We start from the raw sequence: 25,410 nt of genomic DNA on the forward strand, positions 1-25,410 counted from the left end.
CCCGCTGAGGGAGGCCGAGGAAGAGGCGGCACCGGGGCTCCTCCGCCCCTTTAGAGGCCCGGCAAGATGGCGGCGGGCGAGAGCAGCAGCAGCGGCGGCGACGATGACGAGGAGGCAGAGCTGGTGAGCTTTGGCACGCCGTTGGAGCCCCTGGAGGAGGGTGAGTTGGCGGCGGCCAGGCCCACCTCCCTCCGCTTCTTCTCGGGGCCTCTCTGAGGGGAGAGCACCGCCTGTGCTAGGGACCCCGCGCCCCAGAGTCCACTGGGGAGAAGGGGCGTGGGGGGGGGGGCTGATGTGCTCCTCTTGTTTGGGAGAAGGGTCCCAGGGAAAGGGGCTCAGGCAGGCTGGAGGCTGGGGGGCGGACCCTCACCCTGCCTAGAAGGATGTGCCAACACTTTTATTTCGGGGGTGGGGAGGTGGGGTACACACCTCCAGATGCTGCTGGGCTCCAGACTCCATGGCACCCGATCTTTTTGATCATGGGGGTAGCCAACTGGTGGGGCTGTGGGGGGCAGTCCTTAAATTCTCTTGAAGTGTTTAAAAGCATTAAAAAAAATTAAGAAACTGAGGTTCTGCCCCTCCCCCCAAAACAGAAGCCTCCCTCCGTAGTATCCTCTTTTTGGTGGTATTTTAAAGGAAATAATATAATAATAATAATAATAAATTTTATTTATATCCCGCCCTCCCCAGCCGAAGCCGGGCTCAGGGCGGCTAACAACAATAAAACAGTACAAAAGTACAACATAAACAACATTCTAAAATCATTCATTATAAAAATTAATTAATTCAAGCCACTGGCAACCATTGGGCCAGAGCTCTGCGAAGATTGCCGAGGGAGGGAGTCAGTGATTCCACCCCTCCCCCCAAAAAAGCTCAGCCATTTTTGGGGCGATCTCACTAAGAAAGCTCAAACACTTTTTAACACACACACACCCTAACAAAAATGCCCATTTCTTTGCCAGTGATGGCTGCTGGGGCTGAAGGGTGATGGACACATGGAATCGTATGGCTGGAAGGGATCCCCAAGGGCCAGCTAGTCCAACCCTCTGCAATGCAGGAATCGCAGCTCAAGAGCCCCTGACAGATGGCCTCGCAACCTCCACTTTAAAATCTCTAATGAAGGAGAGTTGTTGCTATTCGTAGGATTGTACAATTGTAGAGTTGGAAGGGATCCCAAGGGTCATCTGGTCCAACCCCCTGTAACGCAGGAACCGCAGCTCAAGAACCCCCTGACAGGTGGCCATCCAACGTCTACTTAAAAGCCTCCAAAGGAGGGTCCACCACCTTCTGAAAGTTATTCCTAATGTTTAGTCTCCCTGCATGTCCCCACAGTTAATGTGTAGATCGCCTCTCACACTGGTTCAGGTATTCTTGCTTAAAATGGAGTAGGAATTAGGACTGCAGTTCTACTTGGGAATAAGTCTCATTGAACTTGATGGGACTTGCTTCTCAGTAGATATCCATAATCTTGCACCATAAGACTGTTAAGCAAGTGGCTGAACTGAAGAAATTGATCATACGAAACCAGCCTACAGTGGTGCCCCGCAAGACGAATGCCTCGCAAGACGGAAAACTCGCTAGACGAAAGAGTTCCGTTTTGGAGGTGCTTCGCAAAACGAATTTCCTATGGGCTTGCTTCGCAAGACGACAATGTCTTGTGAGTTCCTGCTGGTTTTTTTTCCTCCCCCCCCTTTTTCTAAGCCGCTAAGCTGCTTATCAGCTGATCCGATCAGCAGATAAGCCGCTAATAGCGCTAATCCGCTAATCCGTCAATGGGCTTGCTTTGCAAGACGAAAAAACCACTAGACGAAGAGAATCACAGAACGGATTCTTTTCGTCTTGCGAGGCACCACTGTAATACTTATGATGCTGTGTGTGTGTGTGTGTGTGTGTGTGTGTGTGTGTGTGTAGCTCAGTACTCCTAAACTGAAACAGTACCTATTCCAGTGGTTTTGTTTGACTCCTCACTGGTGCCATATGTAGCTAGAAGTGCATGTTGGAGGTAGGGTGTAGTTGGAATGGAAAAGTAAGTGAAAATCACTGTATTTTCTACCTTTTGATCATATTGATTAGTGAGCCTGTTTGTTGCTGCTCTAGCATAGTGTTTAGTTGACTCCCCCCCCCCTTGTCTCATCTTGTTTATATGAATTTGGGAAGAGAGCTAGTAACATGTGAAGGAGCCGCCCTCTGTGCATAAACCAGGAGAGGAATGGCTTCTAGGTCCTTTCTCCCCTGAGTCTGCCTTGATAAATTGGCATTGCTGGGCAGGGCGCGAACTAATTTTCATAGTGGAATAGCAAACCCATATGCCTCCTCTTTACACCTTTCATTCACTGTTCTGATTAATTTATGCTTCTTAAAACAATAATTGCAGGTGAGCGAATTAAGAAACCAGTTCCTCTCCAAGAGCAGACTGTCAAAGATGAGAAGGGACGATACAAACGTTTCCATGGAGCATTTAGTGGTGGTTTCTCTGCTGGCTACTTTAACACAGTGGGCTCAAAAGAAGGTGGGTAATTACTAATGTCTAAAAGTTCTTTTCTTTCTATCTTACCTAAAACTCCTTGGGCTACCTCTTAGGCGAGCTTACTTCACAGGATTATTTTGAGGATAAAATGGTGGGAAGAAGAACCACCTATGCTACCCTGGGTTCTTTGAAGGAAGAATGGGATATTTAAAATATTTATAAATTTGAATAATTTTCACCCTGACTTTTGTGGCACATTGTCCTTGCAATGTGACTTACAAAAAGATTTTAAAACAAAATACATGAATATGATAAAGCACTATCCAGTTAAAGCCAGTGGCAGTTAAAATATAACCTACGTTTGTTCAGTTTCTTGCTAATATTTTTTCATTATACACTGTTGGTATTCTTTAGCTTTGGATATGAATAGATATATATTGTTTGTTTCTAGTTGCTATTAGATGCCATTACATTATTTTTATATATCATATGTATTTACATTATTTTGTGACTAGTTTTTATCCTAATCTTTTTATCATGCCTCCAGTTTGTTGGCATTTATTTCCTTTTTAAAAAAACCAACAACACTTATTTGGTTCTTATAGACATTTGGAGGAGTACCTCTCAAATCCTCTTATGGTTCAGGCTTGCTTCATTTAAAAGACATCTATATTGTTCCATCTTGAGCTCAGGGAAGTCTTCATGGGGTTCCAGACAGTCCCTTATCCAAGCAGTGACCTGAACTCCTTGGCTTCAGCAAGGCCCCTGTACCACCCACCTTCAGCCCATGCTTTGGCACAGCCAGAAAGCTGCTCTGTTCACTGTAGAGATCACTATGAAACAAAGTGAGGATGGTAATTGCAACAGTATGAAGGACCCAAGTCATTTGGGCTCTCATAGAGTAAAACTAGCATCTTGAATTAGGTCCAAATGCCTTAGGGGCCCCTTGTAAATGCTAGCTTATTAGCACTGCATAATTACAATGCAATAGTATGCATGTTTACTCAGAGGTTAGCACCGCTGATTTCACTGTCACTTACTCACCTGTGATTGTGGACAGGATTACAGACAGGGTAACGTTATGTAATTTTAAACATAACTTTCCATTTCCACTATGAAACACTATGCTAGTGTTTTAATTACTCATGTCTTATAAGAATGAACTGTTATTGTCTTTAAAGGATGGGCACCGTCAACCTTTGTATCATCACGTCAAAACAGAGCAGAAAAAACAGTTCTGGGGCCAGAAGATTTTATGGATGAAGAGGTAAATTTGCAAATAATGCATTTTAAAGAAATCTATAAAACACTGTCATAATCCTTTGAAGTTCCAGGTAAATGGGATGTGTGTGTCTGTGTTCTGGTTATTCATTAGTCTTAAGTATATATGTATGTACTGTTATTTCTGCATTGCACAATAAATATGAAGTATGTTTTGCCAAGAACCAATACATTTTATGTTACAATGAAGCTGCTCTTTGTTTGTTTGTTTGTTTTCATTTCAATATAATTGTTTTAATATGTGGATTGAGGAGGAATCCTTTCTAATTTGATTTGTTTCTTCTTACTTTCTCCCCTTGCTCCAAAGGATCTTGGTGAACATGGGATAGCACCAAAGGAAATTTCAATTACAGATGAATTTGCTTCCAAAAGCAAAGATAAAATAAAAGAGAAGGCCAAACAACTTGCAGGAGTTGTTGGCCCGATCCCTGGAGCCACTATGTTGGATGAATTTATAGCACCTGCAAAGTAAGTACCTATTCTGGAAAATTATTTGTGTTCATGAATAAAAGGCAATATGACTGATAATGGGTTAAAATTGGGGAAGGGGACATAGACTCGGCAACACCAGCTTTTCCTCCTCAGACTTCACTGATGCGAAATCTAGAGCTCTAAAAACTTAGCCTGTGTTTTGCTTGATGTTTGCAGGTATTGTTTACACAAAGTTTTTAGGATATGTGGTTACAAAAACTAATAATAAATTTCCTTTTCAGAATAACCATTGGTATTGACTTGTTGCGAAAAATGGGCTGGAAAGAAGGACAAGGAGTTGGGCCTAGAGTAAAGAGGAAACCACGGAAGCAGAAGCCTGGTATATTCCATGAAATGTTTTGTATTGTATCACTCAACAACATAAAAAAGTGGTCTGTCTATTCCAGTCTACTAGAAAGTTGCTTGTATAATCCCCATTTATTTATTTATTACACTTATATGCCGCCTTTCGTCCAAGGAGCTCAAGGTGGTTTTCCCCTCCCCAGTGAGTTAGATAAGGCTGAGAAATTGTGACTGGCCCAAGGTCACCCAGTGACCTTGGCATGAATCCTTATAGATAGTGAGAATTCAAACCCTGGTGCAACACTCTAACCATTTACACCAAACTGGCTCTTACATTCCATTCTATGTCAACCTTATTGTGACCCACTTCAGTGGAGCCACAGCAATGTAGATTCTGGCCACGTTGCCCTTTGCATGGTCATGATAATGAAGAATGATAGAAATTTAACCTTGTGTCTTCATACTTGGTTGCAGAGCCTGAAGTGAAAATATATGGCTGTGCTTTGCCCCCTGGATCTGAGGAGTCAGAGGTATTGCTTGTGCAACACTTTACTTTGGGTGGGGGCCACTGTTTTTTGTTTCATCTGCAGTTGTGCAAAGCACGCAAAGGATCATTTCCGATGACATTAGCATTCTTCTTAAACTGTTACTCCAATTTTCGAGATCACTATTACTGTATGTAGACATTTACTAGATAGCATAGCTAACCAAAAAGAAGTCTCAGCCCCAAAAAGCTTGCGAATGTAACAGCTCGCAATGGAGCAGAGCAGGGCATCCTGGAGCCACATGAGTCCATTGGCCTAATTTCAAAAGCCTTTTACAAGTGGTCAGTTTAGATGAGAGTTATCTGTCCCTGCAGCCTTCTGGATGAAGAGAAATGGGGTTGGGGATAGAGCAGAGGCTCATCTTTGTTCTGGCCTGTCCCTCCACTGGATTCAACTCTGCAGTTAGCCTGTGGCTTCTGGACACAAAACTGTTGTCCCCTGCAGCAGAGGAAGGATTGAGGCAAGGTTTTCTTGGGATGAATGCAAGCAAGGTCTTTTTGCTGACCTCAGTAACAATGCTTTGTTACAAATGTGTGTTAATTTCCTAAAGGAGGAAGAGGATGAATATCGCCCAGAAAACGTGACATTTGCACCCAAAGATGTAGTGCCTGTAGACCTGACTCCTAAAGATAACGTCCATGGACTTGGGTACAAAGGCTTGGATCCCACCAAAGCCTTATTTGGCTCTTCAGAAGAACACATCGATCTTTTCAACCCCAGTACTGAAAACTCAAATCTTAGAGATCTGCGGCACAGTAAAGGACGGAAGCTTGGTATTTCAGGCCAGGTAAAATGCGGCTGGTTAAAAGTTTTTTCACCCTTGTTGGCTGTGAAGATAGATGGGCTTATAAGTGAACGGATGATGCCTGTTAAAATGTTTGAAGCTAAAAGAGGATTTCCATGGGTGGTTTCAGTGCCCAGTGTAAATTACTATTCACCACTGATTAGGAGGAGGGCAAGGGAGTCAGCTTCCATTGCTTAGTTAGTTCAGCTTATCTTGCTGCAGAATTTGAGTTAAATTCTGGGTAGATGGTGTGTGGGTTTGCGCATGTATACAGTGTACCCAGCCTTGTGTGTCATGATATCAACCTCACCGCTTGCCTTGTGCAGTTAATTTTCAGTGCCAGTGTTGTGGGTCATTAGTGGGCAGCTGCCAAGTTTGTGTGTTGACACACTGCTATACATAAAGTATGCTCACTCAGCTGCACTAGTAGCTGCCCCCACTTGCATCTGGGCCTGGATGGCAGCAACAGTGGCACTAGGTCTGGCATCTCTTCCTCCACCCCCTTCTGCCTGCCTGCTGCCCTTGGAAACGACCCCTCATCTACCCTCCCCTGCCTGAGAAGTTGAGGGAAGCTGCCGTTGACCTGCTAGTATGTGAGCCAAGAGCGGTGGGAGGCAGGAGCAGCTGCTGTGAAGGGAGAGGATAGAACCGGCAGCTGCCACTCATTTGCTAGGTGAACAATTGAGCGGCAATGGGTGGGAGGAGCAGAAGCTTGCGCCACTTGCTCATCGCCCCCACCCAATCCCTCCTAACAGTGAATGGTGGTTCTACCATCCACCCACCTGAGTCAGCAGCAATGGCACCTAGGAGCAAAAGGTATCATCACTCACTTGCCTGTCTTCTCCTGCTTGAAACTAATGGTTGTTGCTAGCAGCAGCCATCGCTGTGTGCCCTCTGTCCTGAGGAAAAAAGATCCCTTCTTTGATGTTTGTTGCACCTACATGGAGTGGGATTTGGGTACTCGCTCACTGGCACATTGCCAGGCCCCTTCTCCCAAAAAGCCTGGAGCCAGTCATGCTTGTTGATGAAAAAGCTCAAAGTACATTTAAAGCAGAACAGAAGTTTTGCTGTTTGCAGAATTCTAGTAAATGCCTGTGTGCTACGTGGAAGCTCGTCCACATCTTTATTTCCATTTCTGTGAGTTCTTAAGCGGTTTCTCAGAAACAAGACACATGACTAGTATAAAAGGCACATGGTTTGTGTAAAAACATCAGGAAATAAATAGCACCTTGGTACATCCTTCAGGCAGACTTACTGTATTACTGTATTTTTCGCTCTATTGGACGCACCGGACCATAGGACGCACCGGACCATTGGGGGGGGGGGGAGAACAGGAAAAAAATTTTTTTTCTTGTTCTCCCCCTCTAAAACAAGGTGCGTTCTGTGCGTTCACCCAAAGCCTCCAGAGCTTTGGGTTCCTTTCGACCTGCTCTTTGGGGCTGGCAGGAGCGCTCCTTTCCCCCACCGCCAGCCCCAAAGACCAGGTCGGGGAACAGCGGGAAGGCGGCGCTCCGCCTCCCCGCTGTCCCCCGAGCTTGTGGGGCTGGCGGTGGGGATAGCAGCGCTTCTCCCCACCGCCAGCCTCCAAACCATGTCGGGGAACAGTGGGAAGGTGGTGCTCCATAGTATCCATAGTTGCATTCGTGTTAGGTAGAGCTTTTGCAGGTAATGACATGTGCTAGGAGGATAAAGAAGTATACTGAGGTAATGTGTGTAATAAATTCTTTTAGGAGCCCGGCTTAATCCATATAGATCACTAGCTTTTGCAGCTTGTCATTGAAAAGCCCCTGTCCTGAACTATGGCCAGTTTTGAGTCCACGTGTGGTGGTGCATGGAGCCAGGCCTCTGTTGGTTACCTCAGTAACTAGAGTGGTTCATATGAGAACTTTTTTAACCTTTTAGATTCCCTAGATTAAAACAGTATAGTGCCTTGTATATATTTGACAACACTTTGAATTATCCTTGGAAAGGACTTGGCTAAATAGCATCCTAACTTGACAAGCAAGATAGCCTGCGGCCTGGTAAAACCAAACAAGGGAGTGCATTGACTTCCTTGTGAATTCTGTGTATATGACCTTGTGCCCATGTTGGTGCCAGGGTGGCAATAGGGGCCCTGCCAGGGTTGCAGTGTACACAGTTATAAGTTCAGCACCCTAAAATTAACTGTAGATCCCCATGTGCATTTTTTTAAGACAAACACTTAGTGGACTGTTGAAATATTCAGTTGTAACCATTCTATGTTATATTGTTTTCCTTAGGCTTTTGGTGTAGGAGCTTTAGAAGATGAAGATGACGACATTTATGCTACTGAATCACTTTCTAAATATGATACTGTTCTAAAAGATGAGGAACCCGGAGATGGGTTGTATGGATGGACAGCACCTAAGCAGTATAGAAGCAAGCAGGGTATGAATGTGGAATTTCTGGAACCCCAAAATCCTGTTCATCTGAAACTTCCTAGAGGGAGGGTCTTGTAGAGGAGGTTGCCATATATTGCCCAGCTCTGCTCCCATTTGTTTTTGCTTTGAAACCACTTACGCATTCTAATTTTGTTCATAGGAACAGAGAGAGAACATAAGTACATTGGGAAAATTTTGGATGGGTTCTCACCAGCATCTAAGTCTGTAACTTCTCAAAAGGTACGTAAACTAATTTATTTTCCCCCTGAACAAGACATTTCATAAGATAGCTCCCTTTCCCTACATACCTGCAGATTTTTGCTCAAATTGGTATGGGGGAGGAGATCAGGAGATATGTTAATGGTTTATGGTAGGAAACTCAACTGCCAACTACCTCCCTATTTATGCTGGTGATGGCTTAGCTGTATAAACAGAAGTGCTTCTGGTGGTATCAATTCCTTTATCCGTTAAATTGCCAACAAGATTATTTTTCATTTTCAAAATCCACAGCACAAAAAACCCCAAAAAGCATTTTTGTCAAACAATTCAACAGGATGAATTCATTCTTGCTTGCTTAACCCAAACAGGCATCTTACTAATTCTGTTTAAAAGTTAGGAGGATCTCTCCAATGCAGCTTATCAGGTTTTCACAAACTCTCTGTACTTCTTTATTCTTTCTCTACCCTAAAAATAAGGCAGGGAAGGTGTAAATGGTTGGAACTCCACTGCCCTGATTTGAACCTGGCAACTGAGAATGTATTGCCGGGGGAAATGACACAGATTTATTCTTCCAGTGATTAAGTAGCATAGTCCTAGATGCAATTTAACTTGCCATATACAGTGGTACCTCAGGTTACAAACACCTCTGGTTACAAACACTTTGGGTTACAGACTCTGCTAACCCGGAAGTAGTACCTCGGGTTAAGAAATTTATCTCAGGATGAGAACAGAAATCGCACGACGGCGGCAGCGGGAGACCCCATTAGCTAAAGTGGTATCTCAGGTTCAGAACAGTTTCAGGTTAAGAATGGATCTCTGGAACGAATTAAGTTCATAACCAGAGGTACCTCTGTAATGGAAGATGGCGTTTTTGCAGAGGTTGACAAGATTATGAAAACAAGAGAAGCTGTGGATGTATTAGGGCAACTTGGTGCCATGTGATGGTGTTTGATGGTCTGTGGCTATCAGGGATTTTGTTTACAGTTGAAATATTGCAGAATGAGCAGGACCTAATTCTGTGTACTGGTTTGTACACCTGATTTCAGTCTTAAACTTGGACTGTGTCCTGTGATTGATAGAGACATTGTATATATTTAAAGCTTAAGTAATCAAAATGAGACTACGTCTACAAAATATTCAATGTTCTCTGTTGCTTTTCCTTTACAAGATTTATCCTCCTCCTGACCTGCCAAGGGATTACAGACCAGTCCATTACTTTCGACCTGTGCTAAAAGTTAGCAGTGAAAACTCTCATTTAGTGCAGACATTAGCAGAATCCACTGGGAAACTTGAGAGTGATGCAGCACTGCAAAGCAGACACCAGAAGACTGCTGCTCAGCGGAGGGAGTTGCTGGGCGAGAAGAGTCTGGAAGGTACCCAGGATGCTGTATAATTCCTTGCATTTCACATGTTTCTATTGTAGGTTCCTGTTGCTTTGACCATTTTGAGGGGATTTTTATTGGCAAATTTGTATTAAAGGCATTCATTTCTGAAGTTTACAGCAGTCCTCTCCTTACTGATCAGACCCCTCCTTAGTGAACATTGATTAACCCAGTGGGTTAATGGGTATCCCCCTTGTAATCATACAAAACAAGCACAGATATTCTGGGCTGTATTTACTCTGGTCTCTCTCTCTCTCTCTCTCTGTATGTGTGTGTGTGTGCGCGTGCGTGCGTGCATGCGTGCGCTTCATCTTTTCAGACTTTGTATACATTTTTACTCAGTAGGTTCACAGGCTCTTCAGCATTGAAAGCTCACCGAGAAAGTCAGTGCATCCTCTTGTTTGTTTTTTTCTTGACCATAGGCTAAAGTTGAAGGCCTAAATTTGAAGGCCATCTTGCTTGTCAGGTTAGGATGCTATTTTAGCCAGTTCCTTTCCAAGGACAATTCCAAGTGTTGGCAAATATATTTAAAGCACTGTACTGTTTAGATTCTTAAAACAAAAGTTTTGCTTGTTCTCTTTTTACACCATAATGTTTCTTTCTTAGGTCCAGCAACTTCCATTTTGGAATATTTGTCAGATAAAGACAAAGAAAGAATCCGAGAAGTGAAACAGGCAGTAGAACAGCAAGTGAAAGCTCCAGCCCTCCAGCCTCAGGGGCCCTTGTCTGACAAATCCCAGGTGCCTGTGTTACCTGTTACTCCACAGAGGTGGCAATTGGTGCTAGGAACCCAGCTGGCCACCACTGGATCTAGTGACTTCAAACCATTTGCAAAAAATCCAGAGAAACAAAAGAGATACGAAAATTACATAGAAGGTCTTAAAGATGGAAAGAAAGGTAATTGGCAAAATCACATGCAGCTCTTCTTCCCTGTCATGAAATAGGTTTTACATCTGGATCCAAATGTTGTGCCTGTGAAAAGCAGTGGGGTAACAAAATGCAAAGAAGGGGCAGGGTGTAAAACTGGTACTAATATGCAGAAATTTACTATGATGTTGACTATTGGTATGTCTAATACATTTTGACACCATATTCTTCAGGAAATCTTATGCGATGTCATTGTACAGTTGTATGATAGTGATTCACTTAGAATTTGTATTTTAATGCAACCATACAGTTTTCTGTTTCCTAGAACCAGAATGACACTTTGGCTGTTCATGGCTTTTTAGTGCTTCTTTTGAGGCCGTTGTCTTGTAGTTTTCCTTTTTGTTTATGCTTTTTTGTGTACCATTTATTGGTGTGAACAACTTGATTGAGATAAGAAATGCACTCCCCTTTGTATATGTGTTGTACAAGGTTCATTTGTTTTTGTGTTTTTAGTTTAGTTTTATGGGCTCCTGTTCACTCCTCTCTTTCTATAGATGTGCTAGAAAGCTGCTTAGATCACAGTATGACCGAGTGGGAGCGTGGAAGAGAGCAAGATGAGTTTTCTCGTGCTGCCCTGCTCTACAAGCCCTCCAGCTCTGTGTTGGCCTCAAGGTTTACCACTGCAAAGCATGAAGACGACACAGAAAAAGTCGAAGTTCCTCGTGATGAAGAGGTCTGTTCTGCTTCAGTCCTTCAGTAACCAGTGAATTGTGATGACCTGTATTCACCTCCACAAAGCTCCTCTGTTTAAGATCATTCCCAAAGTTTTATTTTTCATAAATTTCAGTTTTAAAAAAATTGTGTTTGGAAGCGACTAAATTCAGAGTCAGTGTACATTTACTGTAGCTAGTACATTATTTCCCCTCCAGCACTCTAGATACTAATCCCTTTGTGATTATTTTAGACAGCTGTCAGTGACAAAGAGGCTGCTGCAAAGATGAAGATGTTTGGCAAGCTGACAAGAGAGGCGTTTGAGTGGCACCCGGACAAATTATTGTGCAAAAGGTTTAATGTTCCTGATCCCTATTCAGAGTAAGTTGCTTGAGTTTCTAAATAGCATTGAATAGCTGAAGAACAGATGCTTAGATATGAAAAAAGCTAATTTTAGAAAATGTAGATTCCGTATGAAAACCTTCTTCTTTAGGCCTTCTTAGTCACATTGTTAATTTTAGTCTTGATTCTTGTCAATAAGTTATTTTCCACAAATGTCTAAAATTATACTTCACTTGTAAACAGCTTGCTTGTTTCTCCTTTTGTGTGATCTTATTTCTATGTGATAGCAAAAAAGAAACTTGATGTGAAAACCCCATTTTTAAATTTTTCATCAGGTCATGTATTGTTGGACTGCCCAAAGTGAAACGTGACAAGTATTCTGTGTTCAACTTCTTGACTGTATCAGATGCGACATCAAGCATGTTGAGCCAACCCACAAAAGCAGGAATGCAAGAAAATAATGCTTCAAACAGTAAGTGGTCCATTTTGTTATCACTTGGGAGTAAAAGATTCAGGCCACTAAAATACCGGTACTTGAGGCATTTTAAAATAGTATGCTATCTTTTAAGGAACACCAGAGGGGAATCAAACAGGACAGATGCAGAATGCCAAGCACCTGGAGCATGAATAGCAAAAGAAAAACAATAACCCCCAACTGCTATTTAAATATCAAATATGCTTTAAAATATAAGCAGTAATGACAAAATCAATATAACTGGAAAACTAAAGAAATATGGGAATTTTGTTTGTATCTTTTAAGAGCCAAAGAAAGCATCTAGATGGGATGTATCTGACAAAGAGAAGAAGAAAAATGATGCCATTAGTGAGTTCATAAGCGTGGCTAGATCAAAGGTTGTACAGGAGGCACAGTCGCCAGCACTGGTTGAAGCAAAGGACAAAAGCAGAAGTACTGGAGCTGTTTCTAACAAGGTACAGTAGTGCCAGAGTTTTGATGCTTTCATTGTATGTTCTTCACATGGATCTTCCTTGTGAAGAAGTGGGGATGCAGCCAAGTGGTCAAGTGATTGTACACACAGCATTTAGGGTACTTCCTCGTCACTGATTTTCCCTTTGTCCCGGTGCCCAGTACAGGCAGAAATGTGCTACAACTAGTTGTAGACTGTTGTAATACAGGAGTGGATTCTTCTTTAAAACGAAAGGTCAAGAGCATGAGACTGAAGGAAGCACAGACTCAGCAAGAGCAAGCAACAGCCACCCTCATCCAAAGGCCAAGCAGTTAAGAGAGCTATAGCTGGAATTTGAATGAATTGACGAATTGGTGGCCCCTTCTCAGGGGAAGAAATCTGCTCTAAACAAGACATTAAACTGTATCTCCAGATGAGCAAATCATCTGGAAGACCAGGGGCTTAAGCACTTCTCATGAGTATCTAACATAAATCTTACAATAAGCATTTTATTTCTGCCATTTTAGCCAGATTAACATTGTGTGGAGCAGAGCAGAGCAGTGCCTGAAATGTTGTGGTCATCATGGCTCTATAGTCTGCTGATCTTTAGAAAACCTGTGTTTGCTATTCACATTCATAAAGGGGCATTTAAAGCAAAATATGTTAAGTAAACCTCTTTCCTTTTGGTTCTCTTGTGCAGACACTAAGTGAAAGTACTGGTCAGAATGAAGAAACAGAAGAAGAAAGCAGGCCATCAATGGATTTATTTAAGGCCATCTTTGCCAGCTCCTCAGATGAAAAATCATCTGAAGAAGAAAGCGACGGAGAAGAGCAAACAACACCAGTGACAGAACCAGATTCTGAAAGTCTGAAGCCTTGTGATGTGCCAAGTGCTCCTTCACTTCATGAACAAGGTAAAAATCAGTGGCTAGTCCAGGACGGTGTCAAACTGTGCTTTGGTGCTATGGTAGTGAGCCTTGTACTCCCTTTTCTAATGCATAGTGCTTCAGGTACCGTAATTTTCACTCCAAAACACGCACTTTTTTGCTCCTAGAAAGTAAGGGAAAATGCCTGTGCGTGTTATGGAGCGAATGCACTGGATCGGAGTCAGTCAAGCAAAGCGGGAGCCGCTTGCAGGGCTTTGCACGGCTCTAGCTTTGCTTGCTTTACAGCCAGGAGGAGGGGCTCTCTGAAAGTAAGCAAAGCGAGAGCCGCTTACATGCTCTACGAGGCTCTCTCTTTGCTTGCTTTAAAGCGACCTACGGCTCGGAGGAGCCGGGGAGGAGGGAGGGAAGGAGATCCATGGCAGCAAAGTGGGCAACAGCTGCTTACACGGGAGGAGGGACAGACGGGAGCCATAGCGAGCTAGGAGGAGGCAGGCGGCTCAAAGCCAGCAGGTGCTTTTAAAGTAGCCAGCAACAGCTGCTGCAGCCTCAGCTAGCAAAGGTCCGTGCGCTCTCTAAACGGAGCAATGAGGCTGCAGAGGGACAGCAGGGCACAGGAGGGCTTGGATCAGGAAGGATAAAATTTAAGCAACCAGCAGCAAAAAAACCCCAACCTGGAGCTCTCAGCCACGATCGCAGTGAAAACCAGAAAGTAAAAAAAAAAAAAAAGGCTGGGGAGGGCAAGGGATGAGGGAGAGGGGGAAACTAGGCAAATCCCCCTCTTCTCAGCTGTTTTCAGGCGGGATAGATTTGAGCACTGTCTGGGTCCTAGTGCCCCTATCACTTTTTCTGCTCCATTCTATTGCTGCTGGTGGCTGCTTATCACTGATACCAGTAGCCACGTGTACAAAGTAGAAGGCTGCAAGGAGGAGCGCTTTTACACAGCTAATGGCGAATCCCCTGCAATCCAAGTCCTCCTCACTTGCTCAAATCTATTCTGCCTCAAAACAAGGAGCGGAAGGAACAGGCTGCAAACTGTTAACTGGAAAAAACCCCAGGCACAGGGCAAATACCTTAAGTATACCTTTAAAGCAGCAGTGCTCTTTTCCTCCCCGCTCAGCTCCCCGAAAAGCTCCTTCTCCACACACCCCACGCGTGCTCCTTGTCCCTTGAGTGCTTTTCCTTCCTCCCCACTTAAAACGTGGTTACAAAGCACGGATCCACATGGATCCTCAGGATTTTTGCACTGGGTCACCCCAAATTCACCATCAGATCACATAGCATGTCCATGGCTACAGCCTGCACCAAAAAACACACTGTTTCATGGCGCAAAAACGTGGTTACAAAGCATGGATCCTCAGGATTTTTGCACTGGGCTACCCCAAACTCACCGTCAGATCACATGTCTGTGGCCACAGCATGAACCACAAAAATCATACATCCACTGTTTCATTTAGAATATTTTTTTCTTGTTTTCCTCCTCTAAAAACTACGTGTGTGTTACGGTCAGGTGCGTGTTATAGAGCGAAAAATACGGCAGTTCCAGTTTGATGCAAACTGTAGTTTGCCACTATGTCCATATGGGGGCTTGTGCTTTCCTTCGTAACCAGGATTGAAAACCATGGTTTGAACTTAATTGTATCATACTGATTTGGAGGGCAAGTGCAGGCTGTAGTTTGCTGTCACATCCTAGCAAGTTTTGGCTTCTGCAAAAAGAAGCAACTGATGAAGCGCAAGAAGAGGGACGCACAGGGATGGTTTTGTGTTGCGTATTATGTGTGAATCAGCCCTAAGTGTCTGAAGAATTCTTGTGTGGTCTTGAGACCTTGGTGAAATCCTGACACTTTCTGATATACCCTGTAAGTAGAACTGGAGATAGAATAAAGTTTACTAGACCAACTGTACATTAATTGTCGACAGAAACCCTTAAAGTCCCTTTAACTAAGAGAAAAGGCTCTGAGGTGGCACAAGCTCATAGAAATATATTATAAGAACCTTTTCTACCTTATCATTGTCAGAGATGGGATTCTGAATGGACCAACAAATCAAGGGCTATATGTTTGGCTTAGCATGGTGATTCTTGTTGTGGTATTATACTTGAGACATTATTATCAAAGCGCCACTTCATCTTTTTTTAAAATTGTGCTTTTACAGTTAAAGAAAGTGAAGTAATCACACCCAAGCTTCCCGTTACCTTAACTCCACTCCCAATGGACATAGCTGAACCAGGAGAGGAATTTGGACCAAGATTGCCACCAGCTGCTGCTTCTGGTAAATACATTTCAGCATAATGTGTGAACACTTTGTATGAATTGCAATTATGTAGTTTGTCTGAGTGTATATTTTTAAAAGTTTGCATACAGGAATATTGAGGACTTTCTTTATGAAGTTAAATGTGAAGGCAAACTAGTTGTTTAGACAATTTTGAGCTTGTATTAACATCATGCCTGCCAAAAGGATTTTTCGGCAGAGTCACAAAATGTCATCACAGCATTAAGGGATTTCCCTCCCTGTTCAACTTCTTCCATCATGAGAGCATGCAGTAACCTGTGAATGAAACACATTTAAGATCCTTTATTATTTAAGTGCACCTGGATCTTCTTGTAGCATAGTTGGGAGTGGGGGAGAGATCCCTTTGGGGGGGTTATGATATTAAATTGGGCCTTTTTCCCCTAGGAATTTTCTTACTTCACAAGTATTTTTCTCACTAGAAAATGTTTGTTTGCTTTTAAGAATGTAACAAACTTTGTTTCTGTCATTTTTGAGAAATATTTGAAAGTTGATTGAAAATACTATCATTGAACCACAGACTCCTGAGCAAGGAAAATTTGAATCCTGCTGAGGCCCTGTACAAATTCCAGAATCAGTAGATTTGGAAGACAGAACTTTTTTTCAGTATCAAAGCCTGTAGTTTCTATGAAGATATAAAAGCTTTAGTAGGATGTCAAGTTCTTTAAAAGGACTTAAAAACTAACGGTTGACATTCCTTGAGTTTTTTTGATGTTTCTTGATCAGGCACTTTACTCTGTATGTGATTTGATTTTAGACACTCTTTTGAAGCATGAAGAAATCCAGCTTACAAGTTCTCCTGAAGCCACTAAGAAAGCAAAACCTAAAAAGAGCAGAGAAAAACACAAGACCAAGAGAGAGCACAAACACAAAAAGGAGAAGGTGATTTTTCAATTTGACTTTTTGGGTGCAGAAACTGAGATTTATGCAAAACCATAGAAAATGCATACAGTATAATAATTGTCCTGTGGAGATGCTGTGCAGTTCTCTCCACTGAACAGAATTGCACTGGTCAGTCCCTCCTCCTGCTGCTGCAAATGTTTTATTGTTGGGGCTTCAGCTTTTATGCATAAACCTTCCCTGCATGGATCTAGTCTGAGCAGCTTGTGGTGTGCAGATGATAGAAATAGCACTTAAATTTGTTGAATTCTGCACATGTCAGCTCCTGTACAAGCATGAGGTTCCTGCCCTATGTAAATTCTGTGCTTGGTGTTGACATGCCTTCATTGAGTAAATACCATAAGGACTGGAGGCTTGGAATAACTGAGGGTGTTAAATGTGGTTATTTATTAGTAACCTCAGAGTGAGGGGGACTCTTCAGCTACATTTTGGCTAACACCTTCCCAACCCACTAAAGTTGATAGGGCTCATTTTCTGACAAATATCATCAAGCCAACCTTATTGAGCTTCTTTCAGCTTTTATCTTGGAATAACCATTGTGTCATCTCATACATGCTCATACTATAAAAAGTTCGGTTTTTTGAGTTTTGGATTTCTCTTTGTAAGGTGCATCATATCAGTCCTGGAACTTGTTTTGCAGAAAAAGAAACACAAGAAAAGCAGGCACAAGGGCAAACACAAGAATAAGAAATCGGAGAAAAACAGTGACTCGGAGAAAAACAGTGGCTCGGACACAGCCGATAGCAGCAACAGTGAGGAAGAGACCACAGAAATCCCACCACAGGAACTTCTCAGAAGGTAAAGAGATGAAGGGGCTGATTTTCCAGTGGGGCGGGGGCGGGGCGGAGATCCTCAGGTGGGTTGTCCCTCCCACTTGTTCCTTCCTTCCTGTCCCCCCTGTGCAGGTCAAGTGACAGAGAATGCTACCCCATATTGTACTGAACAAGCTTTGGTCTTTTTTCATCAAAGGAGATTAGAGAGAATTCATCACTAGTCAGCTAGAAATGGCACACTTGCCAGGGATGGGAGGGAGGGAAGAATAGAATTTTAAAAACACTCAAGATCTTTGGGTTTAGTTAATATGACCTTTATTTAAGACAAAATGGGGAATCGATGGAAGGGAATTTGAGTCCAACTTAGGAAAATTTATTTTTCTTTATGAAAGAGGTAATATTAAGATGGTTAAGAGGAGAAATACCAATTTGCTGACATAATTCTGGGAATTCGGATGCATGAAGGGGGGTGGGGGGAAGTCAGGGAACAAGGTTAGGAAAGTAAGATTTTCTGAAATTATACATGTTTTTGTCTTTTGTCTTTTTTGTGTGTAATTTGTCTTTATAAAAGGTGAAAAACCAATAAAAATTTGTTTTTTTTAAAAAAAAGAAATGGCACACTTGCCTCAGAGGGTGTTTTCAGCAGACCCTTCGGATGACAAGATTTGGGGAGCAGAGGCCACCCATGGTGGTGCTTGTATCTTCCCAATGGCTAACATTCCTCCCATCAGGGAAGCGATTGTGATCCAGGAGGTGATAGGAGTGTATTGGACCAACTCCAGAACTTGGCCATTGGGGCCACATGTGGCCCTGAGACCTCAAAGGGACCAGGGGCGGTGGGGTTGAGGGGAACACAGGGTTCCTCTCTGGCATCTCCTCCTCCCATTATCATTGAAAGACTGGCCTTGTTCCAGTTCTTCTCTTAGGTTCAGCAGATTCTGGTGCAGGGCTGTATTCCCCCAACTGCCTCTGCGGCAGCAACTGAACCTTACCTGGGCCCCATCTGTACCTCAACTAAGTGGGAAGCCTCCCATGCACCCCCTGTAGTGGTGCTTCAGGGGTCTTTATCACCACAAATATGTGTAACAATCCTGATACCTTTAAAAAATCCCTTAGGAAAAAAACATTTTGTAGTAGGGGGGAAATAATCAACTCTTTTCTCCCCACGTAGCCTCCAAATTGCCCTTTGCCTAGTTTCAAATGCTTGTTTCCAGGGGATAAGGCTCCAGATTTTTCAACAGTTTACTGTTTTGGGGGGGGGGGGGTTTGGTAAACTTTCTTGGACAATTTAGCTGAGTCTTACCAAGGCTCCTTGTTATTTATTACACTTCCTATAGAAAAATGCTTTAATTTCTCAAAGGTTAATAAATCTGTCCCAGTGGGTTGTATTTTAAGTTGCTTCCAAAGAAATTGTGCACTATCGCCTACATTGTCCTTTGCATAGCTTACCTATGGCTCTGTTCATCTCAGAATTTACTAAAAGAAAGTTCTAGAATTTTGGGAGTGGTTCCCCCCCCCCCAAGTTTGTTACCTGTAAGGTAGCTTCATATGCACTATCAACTTGCAGAATATACACGCCTCAGAAAAATTCTCCTAAAACAGGTCAGCAAGCAGAGGGAAAGGAACCCTACTGGAAACTCATGAGGCAAATTATAATGGCCATAACAGAACACTTGACTTTAATATGAGTACCTGCATCCCAGTATTTTATGGTCTGGTCACTAAAAGCTGTCAAGGCAACAATTACCAGAGGAAAGGGAAAATTGAGACTTTGAGACTGTTAATCAGGCTGTTCAGAAACTCTTAATGACTTCAGCATTAGCACTTGTCTTGGGCATTTAGCATCTATAATTTTAGTTAGCAACAATATCACTGACCTGGTTCTCTTTTCCCTGGAGTAACTTATTTTAAGATTTAGCACATCACTGACAGTCGTATCAAACAGTGTTTTGCCCATGATGAGCCAGACTAAGATATTGTCTAAACTGGGATAGATCTATTTGAGATACTTTATCTAAAGGGAGTGGAAGAAATAAACAAGTAGTTGCTGTTTGCTTCCCGAGTTGTTCAGCAAAGTTTACAGCACTATCCTAGGCATGTCTACTCAGGAGCAATTCCCACCAAGTTCCATAGGTCTTAGTCCCAGGAATTCTAGCGTTCTACATCTAATTTCATCGTAATCACTGGGGCATAGTTCAGTTAAAACATGTTTATTTTTTCTGGCAGATATATTTGCCCATTTTCTTCCATAGATCACTACAAAAATTAGATACGAAATTGAAAGTCTGCTCGTCTAAATTTAATTTCCCAATAGCTCTGATCTTGTTCCATTTCACATTCAACAAAAATGGAATGTGTGTGATTAAGATAAACCTTTATCAGGTCTGGAAAAATCAATACCACAGTTGTCTCCTTCCATCATTCAGAGGTTTTATTGGCAGTTACAGTGTTTGCCCTATTATAAGAAAAATCTCCCTGGATCAGATTGTCTGACTCATTTTTCAGTCTGTGCATCTCTTTGCTTACCTCGTTCACTAATATTGGACCACAATATGGGATTCATGCTTTCAGAGAACAGCTAGTTTAAGTGGTGACTTTTTGTCAAATTTATTTATTGGGGTTGGGAGATTTGTTTATACTGGGGAACAGTAGCAGATATGTTGTTCATTGTTTAGCTCATAATATACCTGGACTTCTTTGGATTGCTGGTCAAATCAATATCTTGAAGACTCTGTTTGGATTAGCTGATAAGAGAAATGGATTATAATGGTTCAATTCTAGATGTTTATTTCCATTATTTACTTATTCAGTTCTTCCCATTTGCTTTTTTCTAGGCTGAAACATCTTCCACTTGTGAAGCGATAGTTTGGATTTTTAAACGTCTTTTGGTCTCAAAATGGATCTCCTCTATGATGGCAGATCAACAGTGCAAAAAGCATATTTGAATGTTCTGTAAATACTGTATTTATGTTGGCTTTGATAGCATAAAAACATACAAGTTGAATTTATGATTTCAGAGTTAAAAATAAAAGGAAATGTGGTTTATGCTAGAGAAGTTTGTTCAACTTTATTGTAATATGAAAAGAAATCATGAAAATTATGCATTTTAAAGAGGATGAGCATGAAGAAATTTTAATAAAGTAAATTTACTGATCTTATGCCTAATGTCTTACAATCATTTTTCAAGCCTGAAGTATAAATATGAGAATATTGTAAAGCAGTAATATTCACCAACAGCTGCCTTTTTTGAAATCTTTGACCACTGAAGTAGTATAGCAGTGTTCTGTTATTGTTATGAGGAAAATCAGTCTTTCCTTTAAAAATTACTATTTTGGGGACCCACTCTAAAGAAAAACTCATAATGATGGGGTTTGTGACTAGCTTTCTTTAGACCGGGGCTTTTTTGTCTTGTTCAGGCTTTTCATGCTTTCTTATGCATCCTAACCCCCTGCAGGCATGATGGTTTAAAAGGCTGAAAAAATTGTTTACAATTAAGAGACAAGTGCAGTTGGTTGGAAGCGGGAGAGAGCAGGCAAAGGTGAACTTGATTTCTTGTGCTAGCCCAGCTTTCCAGGAAACATTTCTTTGAGGACTGGAGCTTGCTACATAACCCAGCAATCCTTATTTGCAGAAGAAATGCTCCACTAGTTATCATCATTCCCATTTTTCTGATGCTTAAGTTGTGTGTGTGCAGAAAGCATCCTCGGTGTGAGAGGGAAGAAATGGAATGACCTCTACCATGGAAGCATCTGCATTCAAGTGTCAGATGTAAGTCGTGCATATTGATAGTTGCTTTTGTACTGTAATAGAAATTCTATGGGATTTAGAGGGGTTTTACGGAAGGATAGGAAAGTTCAGTACTCTATAACCACTACAGCACATTAGAGAGCAGAGGGAGAAAGCTGAGCTTCCAATGTATGAGCCCCACACAACATATACCCCACACATCCAGAAAAGTGTTTTCTGCTATATGGCACTGAATTGCATCGAGCCCAATACTTTTCCTTCAGCACAAGACCTTGTCAAATGTCTGTCCCTACAATATTGCTCTGTACTATGGGGCATTCCAGGTATGCCAAATATCCCTTATATTGATGACAAAGCAAGCATCAGACAGCCTTTAGAGGAAAAATGTGCTAGACCTGGGGCTCTTGTGGATACTACCATTCAAAATATTAATATGGTTGTGGTTTGTTGTTGTTTTAAAAACCCTTTTAGTTTGAGTACATTTTCAGTATGGAGATTATGTCAAAGTTCTCATTTCTCCAGTCTATTCACCACTGACCACATTGCAGTTTCTTACTCCTGTTTTGGATCCTACCTTATCGTAGGGTCCTCTCAAAATGGGAAACAAGGCTATATCAGAATGTGTAACTTTTTTCCGGTATGATGTTCCTGTCACCCAGGAGCAGCTTCATCTGGACTTTGGTGACCTGGACGCAGGATAGATGCAAGTATATCAGATAGACCATCTGTGGTCAGATCCACACACTAGACCTCTAGCAAGATTGGGAGGCCATCATCTTAAATATGGGGTTTGGAAAGGGCCTAGTTCATGGAAATAAAGGGTTTTAGCTGAACAAAAATCTATGGGAAGGTAAGACAGTAGGATAAAATATGGATGGAAAAAACCATTTAAATCTATTTCAGTCCATACTAGGGAAACAGCGTTAAAACTTTGGCATAAGTGAGACAGACCCCCAGTTCAAATGTCTTGTCTTTTGTCTAATGTGGCCCCTGAATGTGGTACTTATTTTCACTTTATAATAATTTTATTGTTTTATCTTTTTTTGTAAACCCCTTTAATTTTTAATTTTTTATTATTTTATTTGCATTCAAGCCGTGTATAAATTTCATGAAATAAATAAAGTGATGGTGGAAATGCCTCAAGACCCAGGACTGCAATAATAGGAGTGATTTAGATGAGACTGCAGCTGGCCCTTCTCTCCATCTTCAAAGGAAATAACCAAGATGCTCTGTTTCAAGATATTTTGCTTTTCTTTAGTGGTAGCTGCCTGAGTTGACCATTGTGCAAAAATTGAAAACTTTACAAAACGTAGACCTCCTGGTGTAGTACAAAAAGTATGGAACATGGCTCTTTCTGAAAAGCTTACGTTCCATCTTCAGGCACTGCGGGATCTTGCTAAACCTGATGCCTTTCCCACTATTTGGTGAGATTTTGTAACATGCTTTGGCAAACATTACTTGCAACAGGAACACCCAGCAAACTCTCTTGAGATACGGAACGCTTGATTTGATCCCTTGTTAAATTACAATGATCAGCATGATGTGATCTATTTTCCTTACTGTTGGGTTTTGTTATTATACCTACATTATTGACGTGCACTTTTCCTGTTCTCCCCCTTATATATATCAAAATTAAATTTAAAAAAGGTTTATACAAAAATGCATGGCTGTACATCAATGAGATCTAAATAAAAACACTAGCATTTAAAAAGAGAGAAGTGTAGGCTCAGATGTGATTCAAGACTTCGTTTACAGAGGAGATTCTGCTGGCATAGCCAGGATTTGGGGGGATGGGACAGAACCTCAGTATGCTATGTATTTTTATTTATTTTTATTGATTGGGGGGGGGGGCAGCTACGCCCATGGCTGGGTGTGTGATTATGTGATTAGTTGTGTGACCCAAAACAAACCCTCAGCTCCCTGCTCTGGGCCATAAAATCTGAAGTTCCTTTTTTGTTGTGTTTTGTGTATCAAATTTAAGGGCAAATAAGCTACTGGGCTATTAACATCAGCTGTCACATGACCCACCTACCTCCAAGTCAGCACCATTGAACTCAGCAGGAATAGAAATGCCTAAGATTGCGTTGCAAATTCCCACTGCTGAGGGGCAAACACTTTGTTTTGGGGTTGGTGGGTTGTTGTCTTATCACCTTATAGTAGTTTCCTTCTAGCCTTCCCAGAAAATGTTCTTGATTTTGATATGTGTGTGTTGTACATTCCTATCACAGTGTGTTGTACTTTACTGTACGTACTGAAAATACTTGTATTTTTTAAAACTATTATTTTATTTTATTTTATTTTATTTTATTTTATTTTATTTTATTTTATTTTATTTTAAAAACTTGCGCTCTGAGGCGTCAAGGAGAGTGCCCCAGGGTTTGTGCAGAGTACAAATTCCCGGTTTGTTTTCAGAGGTGCAAACTCTGCTCCCATAAGCGGCGCTGTGCCTTTTCCCGGGAGGAAGCCGAGAAGCGCTCCGTGATATCGGAATTCGGGCGTCCCGCTTCGCCTCAGGCCTAGAGGGGAGGCGCGGGGGAAAGGCAGCTCTTTCCCCGACGGCGGAGAGGAGGAAGGGGCTGGCGGGAGAAGCCGCGAGCCAGGCCGGTTGCTAAGCGTTTGGGAGGCCGCCGCCGGTGGAGGAGCAGAAGGAGGGAAAGCGACCCTCGGAGTAGCTGCCTCCGCCGTCGGGGAAGGGAGGGGAGGGTTCCCGCCCTTGGAGATGGCGCCTCCGCCGATGGTCTGCCCGGACGACCCCCTGGCCACCGAGACCCGCCCGCCGCAGGCCTGGGAGGGGGACCATGAGAAGCTGGCCAAGGTGGGGTGGCGGAGGCGAAGCGGGTGGGTCGAGTTGTAAGGAGCGAATGATAAGGGGGCGGCGCAAGTTACCTGTCAATGGATTTATTTCTTTGATTAGCATCGACTTCTCGTTCCTGCAAGAAGCGGTGCATCACTGGGTGGTATGGTATTAGTCCTGTTGTAAGGGCAGACCCCTCTTAAGTTAGTCCTGCTGCTTAATTTCAATGGATCTAATCATGAGTGTAGGCAGGGCGAGGCAGCTGCCCCCCCCATCAACAAAAATACATAGCTAACTGAGGTTTTGCACTCCCAACAAAAGGCCTAAAGGTAAAGGTAAAGGGACCCCTGACCATCAGGTCCAGTCGTGACCGACTCTGGGGTTGCAGCGCTCATCTCGCTTTACTGGCTGAGGAAGCCGGCATACATCTTCTGGGTCATGTGGCCAGCATGCCTAAGCCGCTTCTGGCGAACCAGAGCAGTGCACGGAAACGCCGTTTACCTTCCCGCCAGAGCGGTACCTATTTATCTACTTGCACTTTGACGTGCTTTCGAACTGCTAGGTTGGCAGGAGCAGGGACCGAGCAACGGGAGCTCACCCTGTCACAGGGATTCGAACCGCCGACCTTCTGATCGGCAAGTCCTAGGCTCTGTGGTTTAACCCACAGCGCCACCCGTGTCCCAAAAGGCCTCCCCCCCCCCAATCCTGGCTACGCCCATAGATCTAATTCTGAGTAGGACTGCCGACCCTCCAGATGTCCCTATTTTCCAGGAACATCCCTGATTTAGAGAAGTGGTCCTGGTTTCTGATTTGATCCCGGAATGTCCCGCTTTTCCTTAAGACATCCCTATTTCCATTGGAGAAATGTTGGAGGGTATGGCGTTATCTGAACCACCCTGCCATCTGAAGGCAATCCTGTATAGGGAAGGGTTTTTTAATGTTTAATTATGTTTTTATATATGTTGGAAGCTGCCCAGAGTGGCTGGGGCAGCCCAGTAAGTTGTGTGGGGTTATAAATAGTAAAATTATCGTTATGGAATGAGACATCCCTATTTTCAAAGAAGAAATGTTGGTAGCCACCTGATAAGGGAATCTCTTAAAAGTAACTCAGTGCAATTCTAACTGTGTCTGCTCAGGAGCTTTGGCGTAGCGTGGGGGGTGCAGGGGGGCCCGGCCGCACCGGGCGCAACATCTGGGGGTTAGGGGGCGCAAATCCACGGGTTAGGGGGCGCAAATCCACGGGTTAGGGGGCGCAAATCCACGGGTTAGGGGGCGCAAATTACTTGCCTTGCCCCGGGTGCTGACAACCCACGCCACGCCACTGCTCAGGAGTAAGCCCTATTGCAT

At 42.9% G+C, this 25,410-nt stretch overlaps 2 protein-coding genes and 1 long non-coding RNA gene across 7 annotated transcripts in view; 2 read left to right on the forward strand and 1 right to left on the reverse strand.

Annotated features, from left to right (window-relative positions):
• On the forward strand, positions 1–20,680 carry GPATCH1 (G-patch domain containing 1). Of its 3 annotated transcripts, none has more exons than XR_014010523.1 (20): positions 1–160; positions 2,375–2,509; positions 3,649–3,734; positions 4,056–4,216; positions 4,462–4,559; positions 4,997–5,052; positions 5,618–5,854; positions 8,110–8,257; positions 8,411–8,490; positions 9,638–9,842; positions 10,458–10,748; positions 11,273–11,451; positions 11,683–11,810; positions 12,107–12,243; positions 12,532–12,701; positions 13,377–13,590; positions 15,715–15,831; positions 16,607–16,731; positions 17,356–17,547; positions 20,357–20,680. XR_014010523.1 is itself a non-coding variant. In XM_081203997.1 (20 exons), exons 1-20 carry the CDS (start codon positions 67–69, stop codon positions 20,385–20,387), a joined length of 2,850 nt encoding a protein of 949 aa, XP_081060123.1. In that variant the 5' UTR covers positions 6–66; the 3' UTR covers positions 20,388–20,680. The 3 variants fall into 3 exon arrangements, 2 of the variants coding, with proteins under 2 accessions (XP_081060123.1, XP_081060124.1); XM_081203997.1 differs by having other exon boundaries at positions 6–160; positions 17,390–17,547; XM_081203998.1 differs by having other exon boundaries at positions 8–160; positions 15,721–15,831; positions 17,390–17,547.
• LOC308592501 lies at positions 19,042–25,130 on the reverse strand. Its single transcript, XR_014010530.1, has 3 exons — positions 24,156–25,130; positions 21,844–21,955; positions 19,042–20,266 (listed from the first exon to the last, which is right to left on the reverse strand). It is a non-coding gene; the product is annotated as an uncharacterized lncRNA (long non-coding RNA).
• Positions 23,707–25,410, forward strand: part of WDR88 (WD repeat domain 88) — a 17,337-nt gene continuing 15,633 nt past the window's right edge. For 2 of the 3 annotated variants that reach the window (XM_081204030.1, XM_081204032.1), the window contains exon 1: positions 23,707–24,084. In XM_081204030.1, coding sequence (XP_081060156.1) covers positions 23,989–24,084 — 96 coding nt within the window. In that variant the 5' untranslated portion in view covers positions 23,707–23,988. The other variant, XM_081204031.1, reaches the window with a different exon arrangement.

The sequence above is a fragment of the Podarcis bocagei genome (genome assembly GCF_964188305.1).
Source record: "Podarcis bocagei genome assembly, chromosome: 7".
NCBI classification, from domain to species: Eukaryota; Metazoa; Chordata; class Lepidosauria; order Squamata; family Lacertidae; genus Podarcis; species Podarcis bocagei.